The 13615-nt window shown below is 41.7% G+C and overlaps 1 protein-coding gene across 1 annotated transcript; it reads left to right on the top strand.

Annotated features, from left to right (window-relative positions):
- The first annotated feature begins 229 nt into the window (after positions 1–229).
- Positions 230–11373, top strand: ZNF140 (zinc finger protein 140). Its single transcript, XM_079717035.1, has 4 exons — positions 230–336; positions 1918–2044; positions 2423–2515; positions 11241–11373. Exons 1-4 carry the CDS (start codon positions 328–330, stop codon positions 11303–11305), a joined length of 294 nt encoding a protein of 97 aa, XP_079573161.1. The 5' UTR covers positions 230–327; the 3' UTR covers positions 11306–11373.
- Positions 11374–13615: the final 2242 nt, after the last annotated feature.

Below are 13615 nucleotides of genomic sequence, written 5' to 3'. Positions count from 1 at the left end.
CGAGCCTGTCCTCGCCGGGGCCCGGGGGGCCGGGGGGCCGGGGGCGGTGGCCCTGCCCCGAGCTCGGGAAGCCTTGGTTGCCCGGCCAGCAGCGCGGAGGAGACGCCTCAGCTGCGGCTCCGTTAAAGGCGGCGGCGCTGGGGGCGTGGGTCGGGCCCAGGCTCGGAGCCCCCGCCGCGGCGGGGAGGGAGCTGTCGCGGGCGTCCCTGACCCTCGTGACGAGGGCGGTGGATGCGGAGCCCGGGCGCCGGCCCGCGCGTCAGCTCGTCGCTCTCCCCGCCAGCTCCGCCTTCCACGCTCGGTTCTCCGCGGGCCCTGCCGTGAGCCATGTCTCAGGTGAGCTGGTGTTTCCTTTCTTCCTCAGCGCGGCTGTGTTTTCCGGACCAGGGACACAGCCTTTCCTCCCCCTGCCGCCCTTCTGGCGCCTAAGAGGACGTGGGAGGGCTGGCGGGGCCGGGCGCGGGGCGGGCGCTGACCGGGCGGCCGGGTCTTAGAGCGGGCTGTCCTGCGCCTCCTTTTCCCCCGGAATTGGAACGAGGAGGGCTTCACTCTCTGCCCCTCGCCCCCGGTGCCGTTCATTCGCTGACCCTTGCTTCCGTTGGGCGTCTCCTTTCACGCCTGCATCAGTTGTGTCAGTGCGTGATCCTGGATCAGCTCTGTCGGCATCACCTGGTAACTTGCTGGACTTGGGTATTCGCGAGCCCCACCCCAGCCTTGTGAACCCGAACCTGTGCGTGTGCGGGTTACCAGTCTGCACCCTAACAGTCCCTCCACGTGATTCTCCTGCACGGCGCTTCCTAGGTCCTGGGGATCAGCGGAGAGCAAAACAAAATCTCCTAACTCACCGAGCTCATTTTTTAGGCAAGACGTGAAGTTTCTCTAGCAGGGAACACTGATTATTGTTGTTTTGGTGGAGGCTAAATGCGTGGCTGGCAGTTGTGCTTCACAGAGGTGGGGGATAAGAAGGCCAGCCCTTCCAAATTAGTCCATCTGGTTTTAGTGTCACTTCTCTGTCCTACTTCCTGTCATACTTGTCTCCAAAGCCAGAGGCTCTCCAACTTTTGCTGGGAGTCCAGTTTCCTTTCGTTCTGCAGAGCCCACTGTTTACATTAGGAAACAGCTTCCTTTATTAGTCAATAATCTATAACAGATTATAGGCACTTAAAATTTTCTTTTAAACTGTAAAAAATAACTCTGTCATACCTCTGGGGCTGTTACTAGTTTGGGACTTCTAAAAATCCTTGTTCATGCCTAACAGCTATGTGGGTCACTCAAGTGCTGCAAAACCAGGCTGCAAAGCAGGGGCTTATTACTCCTCCTGACACCGAGGGAAGAAACTGCAGGTTCCATCCTGGGAGGCCCTTGTACTGTAGCCTTCATCGTCTTGTTTGGCGACATTGCCAAGTATCACAGCTATTTCTTCAGAAACGGGGTTAGCTGTGGTAAACTTGAATGTGTACCCCTTAATCGGGAGCTGCTGCTACAGCCAGTTGTGCCTACGAAGAAATTCTTGCCAGAGCATATTAAATTAGGCTGGTATTAAGGAAAATATACTCTCCCTATTAGACATAAAGGGATTGTCTTCATTATTCATAAAGCGTGGTGAGATCTTAAGACTTTTTGCAACCAAAGCCAGAAATCCATGTTGTTCACATGTATAGTCCTTTATCTTCCACAAAATTGTAAACTATTTCAGGACAAAGCATGTATATTTTTTCGTCTTTTCTCCAATTATACAGTAAAACAAAACAGCTAGTCTCTTACTTATACTCTTAATAATTACTCAGAATCCTGAAAACTGTCATTGCGCTACTTGTATACACTGTCCACCATCCACAGTGGGACTCATTTCACTCCTTGATCAGGGCCTTTGGGAGCATGGGTGCTGGTTGTGCAGATGTCTGTGTGTCATTTCAGGGGTCAGTGACATTCAGAGACGTGGCCGTAGACTTCTCGCGGGAGGAGTGGGAATGGCTCCAGCCTGCTCAAAGAGATTTGTACAGACATGTAATGTTGGAGAACTATGGCCACCTGGTCTCACTGGGTAGGTATTTCTTCTCATCTCCCCTCAGTCAGAATTTGACCTTTAGGACGGCTGTTGCGAATCTTGATTACCTGGCTGAACATTCCCAAGGGAGGTAAGTTTTTTTTTTTTTTATTAGCTTTTCTTTTTTTTTGGCTGCACTGCATGGCATGGGAACTTCCCTGACCAGGGGATCGAACCTGAGCCCCCTGCAGTGGAAGTGCAGAGTCTTAACCACTGGACAGCCAGGGAAGTCCTTTATTAGCTTTTAAGAGGGGGATTAGAACTTTACCTAATCTTTAGTAATCTTTCATACTTACATCTGGCATTTCTAATAACGGCCCCTCTTTTGTAAGGATTCAGGGACTAATCGTGAATTTATTTCATTTCCGCAAGCAGGTCTTAACATTTCTAAGCCACATGTGGTTTCCTTACTGGAGCAAGGGAAAGAGCCGTGGCTGGGGAAAGATGCGAGCAGAGGTCTGTTTTCAGGTGAGTTAGAAGCTGGTGGGGAAGTTTTTTAAAATAACAACCCACCCAGTCAATGAGAAAGCAGTACTTTGTTAGATGCTGGATAGAAAGTTTTCCTTTAAAGGTACCAGAGATGCAGGGACTGTAAAGTCTTGCCCACAGCAAGGGGACCACTCACACCCACTTACCTGTCTGCCTTCAGTTCTCATCCTTTCCTCACTTTCTCACAGATAGATGTGTCCCTTCTTTTCATTATTAGCTCTGTCTGGGCTCTGAATTTTATTTCTCTTTGGTTTCTCTTCCCTTTCTTTTTAAAAATTGACTTATATGTTTCCATTGTCTAAGTTAAAAGGTATATATATTTTTCTTTATACTGCTGTTCTAACCCTCTTGAAAGAGTGATTCATTACACTTTGGTTAATTGATGGGCTTATTCCTTCAGTCATATGTTATTTTAACAATTAAAAAAAAGATTTATTTATTATTTTATTTATTTATTTTCGGCTGTGTCGGGTCTTAGTTTCGGCATGCGGGATCTTCGTTGAGGCATGTGGGATCTTTCGTTGCAGTGCATGGGCTCTTCATTGTGGTGCGTGGGTTCCAGAGCGCGTGGGCTCTGTAGTTTGCGGCAGGTGGGCTCTAGTTGAGGCACGTGAGCTCAGTAGCTGTGGCGTGCAGGCTTAGTTGCCCCGCGGCATGTGGGATCTTAGTTCCCTGACCAGTGATCGAACCTCACGTCCCCTGCATTGTAAGGCGGATTCTTTACCACTGGATCATTTTATTTTAATGATATTTATTGAAGTTTTAATCTTGTTAAGACTTTCTCTTAGGTGGTATGCCTCAGAGAGTAGAAGGCATGGCATAGTGAGATAAATTGTGTCTGTAAATAACTTTGTTAGAGGCCCTCAAGTTGGCAGTTCAACGATGAGAAGAAAGGAATTTCCAGTTGGTGTTATAGACCTGGGTAATTTGGATAGGGATAGTAGTAATAGAAATATAAAAGACAGGAAAAGGGTCAGTTTTAAACAAAACGTGGTGAATTAGTTTGAGATATGCATGGTGTGAGTAGAGGATGGTACTTCCAAGTGAAGAGATGCAACAAACAATCAGAATAGATCTTAGAAAAAAATTCCAGATAGGGATGTAGATGTGGGAATCTTATATTAAGAAAAAAAACAGAAGCAATGAGGTTGATTGAGAAGGGCTCTGAAAGCCTTCTTCACCTTAGGTTGAAATAAAATTGCTGGTGAAGCTCTTTAAAAATAAATACGGCCATGCACCGCCCTTGAAGATTCTGACATAGAAGATCTTTGGAGCCTAAATTATATGTGTTCATGACAATTTCCATAAGTTCTATAGTTGATTCTGAAGCAAACCTCTAATGGAAGTATACTGGCCTTTAGGGAGTGGTCCTCTCGAGATAACAGGGGAATACTTACGTTTATGGAGAAGCAGCTAATGGAAGGACTAGTGAGGGAACAGAGGATGCCTTGAAAACCAAGCTCTGGCTGTGAGAGCGAGACCTTCAGGAGGAAGGACGTGGAAAGAGCCCTGTGTGAGCTGAAGTCACGAGGTGGGACAAGTGCCCAGAGACTTCCTCGTGAAAGGATGAGTTGAAGAAAAATGTTCTTTTCTAAATGTTTTGAAAGTAATAAAACCCATAAAACTATGTACAAGGGAAGTGAGGTAAAGGGGAAACATGGAAAAATTGCCTCTAATTCCACTTAATACAGCTCTTAGAATTTTTGTGTGTTTCTTCCAGTACCTTTTTTGAAAAGGGAAATAACTCACAGACAATGCATAAAACATAAATGTGCAGCTTAAGTTATGATAAGGCATCCACGTGACCACCACTCAGGTTAGTCCACACAGCTCTGCCAGGTCCCTCAGAGCTCTTCGGGTGCGCGTCCCAGTCACCCCCCACCACCTCGCCCCCGCAAAGGTAATCTTTAATGGTAGTAACTGCCTTGGTTTTCTTTATAGCTTTATCAACTGTTGGTGTCTCTAATCACTAGTTTAGGTTTGTATGTTTATGAACTTTATATAGAGGGGACAATAATGTATATATTATATTGTAATTTGCTTCCCTCAAAATTATTTTTAATATTCATGCATGTTGCATACTCGTCTAGTAGTTTGTATCCATTCTGTTGTCGATGGCTTCTTGGGTTGTTTGCAGTTTAGGGCTGTTGCAAGCAATGTTGCTCTTATCCTTGGGTCCTGGTACCTCCTGGCACAGGGTTCCTGTGGTTTATATCTAGGACTGGAATTGCTGAGTCAGAGAATAATGTATTTCTTTTACACATTAGATGATGCCAGAATGTTTTCCAAAGTGCTTTTACTGACTTACACTCCCACAGACACAGTAAGCGGGTTCCTCTTGCTCCCCATGTTTACCAAATGCCCTGTACTGCCAGGCATCATGCTCTTCACCCAGCAGGAGAGTGTGCAGTGGTAGCTTATTCTGGTTTAAACGCGCATTTCTCCAATTGCTAATGAGGTTGAGCACCTTTTCATATGTTTATTGAGTATTTAGATACCCTCATTTATGAAGTGCTTCTTGAAGGTTTTTGCTCTATTGGATTCTCCATCTTTTTCTTGTTTTGTAGGAGTTGTATATTTTGGATACAAATCATTGTAATTATATTCACTACTAATATCTTCTCTTACATGTGGCTTACTTTTCCCCTTAAAACCTCTTTTAATGAACAGAGATTCTTAATTCTAGTATAGTCAGATTTGTCAGTCTTTTCCTTTACGATTAGTATTCTTTTTTTTCGGCTGCGCCATGCCATGTGGCATGCAGTATCTTGGTTCCCTGATCAGGGATCAGACCCTTGCCCACTGCAGTGGAAGTGCGGAGTCTTAACCACTGGACCACCGGGGAAGTCCCAGTATTTTTTTTTTTTTTTGATGTGTTTAAGAAATCTTTCCCTACCATGAGGTCATGATGACATTTTCCTAGATTTTCTTTTTAAAAAGTCACTTTGCATTCACATTTAGATCCATGGTCCACTTTGGATTTATTTTTGTGTGTCATGTGACTTAGTGGTCAGTTTTGGTCTCTTCTGCATGGAAATCCAGTTCTCAAGCCACCGTTTATTGACATGTCTGTCCTTTCCTTCACTGGTTTGTCATAAGTTAAGTGTCAGTTTTTGTGTATGTTTCTGGGTTCTCTATTTTTTGTTTTTCTATTTTTCTATCTTTGCATAAATCTATACAGTCTTAGTTATGGGTTTAATAATGGATAACATTTTACTGTATTTGCCTCACCTCATCCCTTTTTTTGCTGAATAATGTAATTTAATAGATATCTTGATATTTCACTACACAGTACTTCACTATCATGTATAAAGTATAGGGATATTTTCTACATCATTGAAATATTTTCACATCAAAATAAGTTTTGCTTAATTTCGTTTTAATGCACTGTCCATATATAAATACTCCATAAACGTGTTTTATAATTGGATTGTCTTTTCCCTGTGGGATGATGAAATTCCTGTTTCTCTGTATGTCCTATAACTTTGACTTGTAAACTTTTTTTTTTTTTAAATAGGAAGACTTTGGGTCTTATTTAAATCCTGTTGAGATGTTAACTTTATTTAAGCAGCCTGTCGATATGTGTAAGTTGAAGCCACAGTTCTAACCTGACTTCTGTGCATGTGGTTCCAATGACAGTCCAGTTTTCAAAGCCTTCACAGGTCTCTTTTATTTATCCCCATATACACCTCCTAGTGGTGTTGGGCACTGGGTTCTCCTTAGGCAGTGGGTCCCCCTTTGTTTCAGTTCTCACAGCTTTAGGTGTGCTATTTAGGGTCAGATCCATGCATGCACAGCTCAGGGAGGAGCCCAGAATTTCATACACAACTTTATGGGATCACCTGCTTGCGCTCCCTTTTTCACCATGTCCCCTTTCCTTTTTGGCTCCCAGGGCCCCCTCTTTCAGGTCTTCTGGATAGAAAGGCAGGCCTGTAGGTTCCCCTCTGCACTTCCTGCAAGTTTGTCTGCCTCTGCAGCCATGCAGCGAGGGGATGGAGAGAAAAAGAAAAAAAGGGGGGTATTACCTCTCTGCTCTTGGAACCATTGATCTTTCTGCTGAGGGAGGAAGGTTACCCTGCCTTAGAGGTTTAATTGCCTGTATGGCCACAGCTGCTGCACCATGCTTTGGGTTTGGGCAGAAGAGAATGGGAAATGAACAAACAATAAGATTTCTCTGACCAGTATGGACTCCCCTTTCCCATTCCTAAGACCAGAAATAGAGGCTTCTCATGGAGCTCTTTCTCCTCACACCTGCTGCCCAGTTCTTGCTCTCAGGCTGCATTTGAGTTTAGGTCTAGAGAGACTGGAGGGGGGGAAAAAAACCCAAGAAACTCACCACCAGTTCAGTGTTACTTTGTGTTCTGGCTTCCTTCTGCAAGCAGCTTGCTACCATTTACTTTTTTTTTTAAATAGATTTTTTAAATTTTAAAAATTTATTTATTTATTTTTGGCTGCATTGGGTCTTCACTGCTGCGCACGGGCTTTCTCTAGTTGTGGCGAGTGGGGGCTACTCTTCAATGCGGTGCGCGGGCTTCTCATTGCAGTGGCTTCTCTTGTTGCGGAGCACGGGCTCTAGGCACGCAGGCTCAGTAGTTTTGGCACCCGGGCTCAGTAGTTGTGGCACATGGGCTCTAGAGTGCACTGGCTTCAGTAGTTGCAGTGCACGGGCTCAGTAGTTGTGGCGCACGGGCTTAGTTGCTCTGTGGCATGTGGGATCTTCCTGGACCAGGGCTCAAACTCGTGTCCCCTGCATTGGCAGATGGATTCTTAACCACTGTGCCACCAGGGAAGTTCCCCGTTTACTTTTTAGAGTTCTCAGCTAGCTGCTTTATGCATTCTGTTCATGGTTTTCACTTGTATTCAGTGGGAGAGCCAGGTTGGAGTGTACTTACTCCATCTTTACAGGACTGGAGCCATTCATATTTTATAACTGAAACAAAACTCCAAAGTTACAGCATGTATAAAGATCATACTAATAAAATGAGAGTATGAGGTTCAGTCTAGATTGAGCCAAAGTATAAAGTGTAAGGAGGAAAATGGTGGGAATTAAGGATGGTTAGGGAAAGCACTGGTCAGATCATGCAGGTGTTTTATAGGTCCTATTAATGAACTTAGAGTTCATCCGTAGGCTAATAAGGAGTCATCAAAAGACTTTAGGCAGGCAGGCGAGCATTTTAGTAAGGTCATTCTAGCTGCAGTTTGGAAAACAGATTTATTGGAAGCGAGACTAGGAAACAGCACAGCCATTTAAGAGTTGTTGCCATAACCTAGGCTTGATGTAATCATCACCTGAACCAGGGAGGTGTCCAGGGAATGGAAGAAGGTATACAGACGGTTACAAAGTAAGGAAGTGGACTCAGAAAGACCTGGTGATTGACTAGATAAAAGGCATTAAGAAGATTGAGGAATTGTGGTTGACACCACTCTTTTTGCTGGTATTATTATCTCCTTAAAAAAAAAAAAAAAGGAAGGATGAGCAAGTTTGAAGGGGAGGGAAAGATTATATCAATTTGTGACTTACTGAGTTTGGGTCTCTGGGATAGTCGAGTATATAAATTCAGTAAGCAACTGAGTATCATATTCTGGTGCTTAAGAGAGATATCACAGTGCTGCTCAAAGTTTAGTCCTTTGGATCATTTTAAAATACATATTCCCAGGCCCCACTCCAGAAATTCTAAGTCATTAGGTTTGGGGTGGAACTCAAGAATTTACATTTTAACAAGCTCCCAGGTGATGCTGATGCTGAGCTAAAGAAGGATTTAGGAGTTATCTGCACAGCTTCTTAAGATTTTGAATTTTTTTTGTAAAATCCCTGTACACCTGTTGTTGAACTTATTCTTCAGCAACTTTCTTTAGTTTCTTTTCTAAGAAGTTATATTGTTTTTCTATAGGGATACTAGTGAATTTGTATATTTATATCTCTCAGTCTTTACTATAGCAATTAAAATACTCTAAACCTTCACTGCAAATACTGTAATGATTTTTTTAAATTAATGAACTTTATTTTCTTTCAAGCAGTTTTGGGTTCACAGCAAAATTGAATGGAAAGTACAGAGAGTTCCTATATATCCCCCTGCCCAGTCTTCCCCACTGTCAACATCCCACACCACAGTGGTACATTTTTCACAATTGATGAACCTGCCTTGACACATCATTATCACCCAAAGTCCACAGTTGACCTTAAGTTTCATTCTTAGTGTCGTACAGATGTGCAGTGACATGTATCCATATGTTAGTATGACACAGGATAGCTTTACTGCCCTAAAAATGCTCTGTGCTCTGCCTATGCATCCCCCTCTCCCCACTAACCCCTGGTAACCACTGATCTGTTTACTGTTTCCATAGTTTTTCCTTTTCCAGAATGTCATATAGTTGAATTCATAGGGTATTTACCTTTTTCAGATTGGCTGCTTTCACTTCATATTATGCATTTGAGGCTCATTCCTTTATATCTTTTCATGGCTTGATAACTCATTTTTTTTTTTAGTGCTGAGTAATAGCCCATGGTCTGGATGTACCACAGTTTACTTTTCCATTCTCCTACTGAAGGACATCTTGTTGCTTCTAAGTTTTGGCAGTTATGAATAAAGCTGCTATAAACTTCCACGTTCAGGTTTTTGTGTGGATGTAAGTTTTAATTCACTTGGGTAAATATCAAGGAATGTGATTGCTGAATTGTATGGTAAGAGGATGTTCAGTTTTATAAGAAACTGACACACTGTTTTCCAGAGTGGCTGCACCATTCTGCATCCCCACCAGCAATGATGAGAGCTCCTGTTGCTCCACATCCTCACCAGCATGTGTTGTTGCGGTGAATTGGATTGTGGCCATTTTGATAGGTGTGAAGTGGTGTCTCATTTTAATTTACAGTTCCCTAATGACATGATGTTGAATATCTTTTCATATTCTTACTTGGATCTGTATATCTTCTTTGGTGAGGTTTCTGTTCATGTCTTTTGCCTGTTTTTAAATTGAATTGTTCATTTTCTTATTGTTGAGTTTTAACAGTTCTTTGTATATTTTGGGTAATAACTCTTGTCAGATGTGTCTTTTGCAACTATTTTCTCTCAGTCTTCTCATCCTGTCTTCTTATTTTCTTGACATTGGCTTTTTAAAAAAAACTTAATTAATTAATTAACTTTATTTTTGGCTGTGTTCGGTCTTTGTTGCTGCGCGTGGGCTTTCTCTAGTTGTGGCGAGCAGGGGCTACTCTTTGTTGCGGTATGTGGGCCTCTCGCTGTGGTGGCCTCTCCTGTTGCGGAGCATGGGCTCCAGGCACTCAGGCTTCAGTATTTGTGGCACACGGGCTTAGTTGCTCCACAGCACGTGGGATCTTCTCTGACCAGGGCTTGAACCCGTGTGCCCTGCATTGGCAGGCGGATTCTCAACTACTGCGCCACCAGGGAAGCCCTTGACATTGGCTTTTGCAGAGCAGAGGTTTTTAATTTTAATGAAGTCCAGCTTATCAGTTATTTCTTGCATGGATTGTGCCTTTGGTGTTACACCCAAAAAGTCATCACTCCCTAACATCATCTAGGTTCTCTCCTTTGTTATCTTCTAGGAGTTTTATAGTTTTGTGTTTTACAGTTTTGTCTGTGATCCATTTTGAGTTAATTTTTGTTAAGAGTGTAAATCTGTATCTAGATTCACTTTTACGCATGTGGATGTCCAGTTGTTCCAGTACCATTTGTTGAGAAGACTGTATTTGCTCCCTCGTGTTGTCCTTGCTCCTTTGTCAAAGATGAGTTGACTATAATTATGCAGGTCTGTTCTGAGCTCTGTACTCTGTTCCACTGATCTACTTGTCTAGTCTTTCACCAGTGCTGCACTGTCTTGATTACTATAGTGCTACAGAAGTCTTGAAGTCCAGTGTCAGTCCTCTGACTGTTCTTCTCCTTCAGTGGTGTGTTAGGTATTCTAGGTCATTTTCTGTTTTGTATAAACTTTAGAATCAGTTTGTTGAGATCTGTGAAATAACTTGCTGGGATTTTGATTGGGATTTTGTTGACCCTATATACCAAGTTGGAAATAATTTTAAACTTCCAGAAAAGTTGGAAGAATAGTGCAAAAATACCCATATGCCCTTTACTCACATTCACCCATGGCTAATATTTTGCCCTGTTTGTTTTTTTGTTTTTGGTATATGATTTTTTTTCCTGAAACATTTGGGAATAAATTGTACACATCATAGCCTTTAACTCCACATATTTCCTAAGAATAAAGGTATATGTTTTTTAAACCTTTGTATTATTATAAAACTCTGTTCTCCCAAAATGGTAAAATCCTTTACTAAAATTTAGCCTGGAGAAAATCCTGTGTTTATCTGTCAAAAGCATCTGATGGAAAGACACTGTTATCCGTAAATTGAGCTTCACATGTCTGTTTAGAAGGTAGAGGTAGAGTGAGGATTCTAGAAGATATTCAGAGAAAACTTTTTATTCATTCATTCAGAATAAGTTACTGTAAGATGTTCCAAAGGCACTAAGTGAACACAATCTCATTTCTTTGTGGGACCTGAGGAACGCTTGTAGTCTATTAGCATCATTATGAAATTGTCATTTTCAGGTCATTCTGGCAGCAAATAAAGTTTACATGGAGGTGAGGAAGATTAACCACCTATCCTTTACAGTTACTTATCTTTCTGATATTTCTGTTTTTCCCTCACCTTCAGTTACTTATTTTTAATCTCCTTATTCACCTACAGCTCTCCTCTGTTTGATGTCTTCTGAATTTCTGGATCTACTGCTCAGATTTCAGAGTCATATATGATAACTGTAAAAGCAATGCAAAGATTTTTTTTTCAATGTAATTCTCATTAAAAAATGGAGCAGCGGCTTTTATTTTATTCAACACAGAAAATAAGAAACATTTGCTTTGTTTTTTCAGCTTCAGAGTCAAATGGTGAGATCAAAGAGTTTTCTCCAAAAAATGTCATATACGAAGATGATTCATCCCAGTATTTGATAAGATCTTCAAATCTTTCATTTGAAAGATTTCTAAGCCAAGGCCTTCAGTATTCCAGTTTTAAAGAAGGCTGGAAATGTGAGGGTGATACTGAGATGCTGCAGGGAAATCAGGGATATATCAGGCAAGTGACAGTTTCCCATCAAGAAGCCCTGTCTCAACATATGAATGTTAGTACTGTGGAGAGACCCTATGGATGCCATGAATGTGGAAAAACTTTCAGTCGGCGCTTTTCCCTTGTGTTACATCAGAGAACTCACACTGGAGAGAAGCCATACGTATGTAAGGAATGTGGGAAAACCTTTAGCCAGATCTCAAACCTCGTAAAACATCAGATGATACATACGGGAAAGAAACCCCATGAGTGTAAAGACTGTAATAAAACATTCAGTTACCTCTCATTCCTCATTGAACATCAGAGAACACATACTGGGGAGAAACCCTATGAATGTACTGAATGTGGAAAGGCCTTTAGCCGTGCCTCAAACCTCACTCGACATCAGAGAATTCACATAGGAAAGAAACAATATGTATGTAGGAGATGTGGGAAGGCCTTTAGCAGTGGCTCTGAACTCATTCGCCATCAGATTACACACACTGGAGAGAAACCTTATGAATGCATTGAGTGTGGGAAGGCATTTCGCCGTTCTTCACACCTTACCCGGCATCAGAGTGTCCATACCTCCAAAACCCCCTATGAATGTAACGAATGCAGTAAAGCCTTCCGTTGCCACTCATTCCTTATTAAACATCAGAGAATTCATGCTGGAGAAAAGCTCTATGAATGTGATGAATGTGGTAAAGTTTTCACGTGGCATGCATCCCTTGCACAACATATGAAAATTCATACTGGAGAAAAGCCCTATGCATGTACTGAATGTGACAAAACCTTTAGTCGGAGCTTTTCTCTCATTCTACATCAAATAACTCATACTGGGGAGAAGCCCTATGTATGTAAGGTATGCAATAAATCCTTCAGCTGGAGCTCAAACCTTGCTAAACATCAGAGAACACACACTCTAGAGAACCCCTATGAATATGAAAATTCATTTAACTACCACTCATTCCTTGCTGAACACCAGGGAATTCACACTGTAGAGAAGACCTAAGAATGTATGGATTAAAACAAAAAACAAAAAAAGCAGCTAATGCCTTACTTTGACTTCAGAGAACTCTTGGAAAGAAGCCTTATGTGAATGTGTTTATTGTGATGAAATGTTGTCTCTGCTTTATTCAGTATTCTGGAGAAAAACCCAAGGAATGTATGGGAAAGCCATTAATAGCTGCTCATTCTTTTTGTAATACCAGAAGATGAAATCAAACAATACTGAGAAGACTCTTCATCTGGTAGGATTCCCTTAGTCTACATTTGTAAATTCCTACCAGGAAAGGATACATGTCCAATAAATGTGAGAAACCTTTTAGAGATTAGGTCTCATTCTGCATCTGTCAGCTCAGGACAGGACAGAACGCATGGGTAAGGGTGTACTTTTTCCTGGACATCAGAAAATTCATAATGAAGGAAAGTCATACAAACAGTGATTTGGGAATGCCTTCATGTACCATGCAATATTTATTAAATTTTTAAATACTCTTCTAAGGAATAAAAGCAACCCTATAAATGAACTTAACATAGGGTGACTTTCTGCAGTATTTCAAACCTACAGAATTATCCTGGGGAAAAACTACCATTGTAATGAGCGTGGCAAAGTCATAAGAGTTCTAAGAAGTTATACTGGAGAGAATCGGTGTGGGAGGATTTTTTACAGGGGGATGTTTGTTCAGGTTTTGTTTTTTTGTTTCAAAGCAAATTCAGAAAAGCTATGAATAAATCTTTTGATTCATAGTAAATTAATGTATTGGCTGAATTTTTTTCCTACAGCATGTGTGATTCTGAATATGCAACTATCACAATATTGCCATCGACAATGAGTAGCATGCTTTTTTAAAAACAGACATAGAAACATCTTTAGATATATTATGGTTTTAATTTTGAGACAGAGTTTGGACTTGAGGTTATGATAACTCATGTTTACCCTTGAATCTGACTAGATGTCTTAGTCTGAAATAAATGTAAATAAGGTACATCACAGGAAAATGTCAAGGTTGTTTTCC

Source organism: Hyperoodon ampullatus, assembly GCF_949752795.1.
Source record: "Hyperoodon ampullatus genome assembly, chromosome: 13".
Taxonomy (NCBI): Eukaryota; Metazoa; Chordata; class Mammalia; order Artiodactyla; family Ziphiidae; genus Hyperoodon; species Hyperoodon ampullatus.
This window is presented reverse-complemented; position numbering and strand designations above follow the sequence as displayed.

Bases quoted from the DNA above. Each gene is read 5' to 3' on its own strand.
- ZNF140 (XM_079717035.1), top strand. The intron at 2,045-2,422 runs GTAGGTATTTCT...TTCCGCAAGCAG, and splicing joins TGGCCACCTGGTCTCACTGG to GTCTTAACATTTCTAAGCCA. The intron at 2,516-11,240 runs GTGAGTTAGAAG...ATTCACCTACAG, and splicing joins GAGCAGAGGTCTGTTTTCAG to CTCTCCTCTGTTTGATGTCT.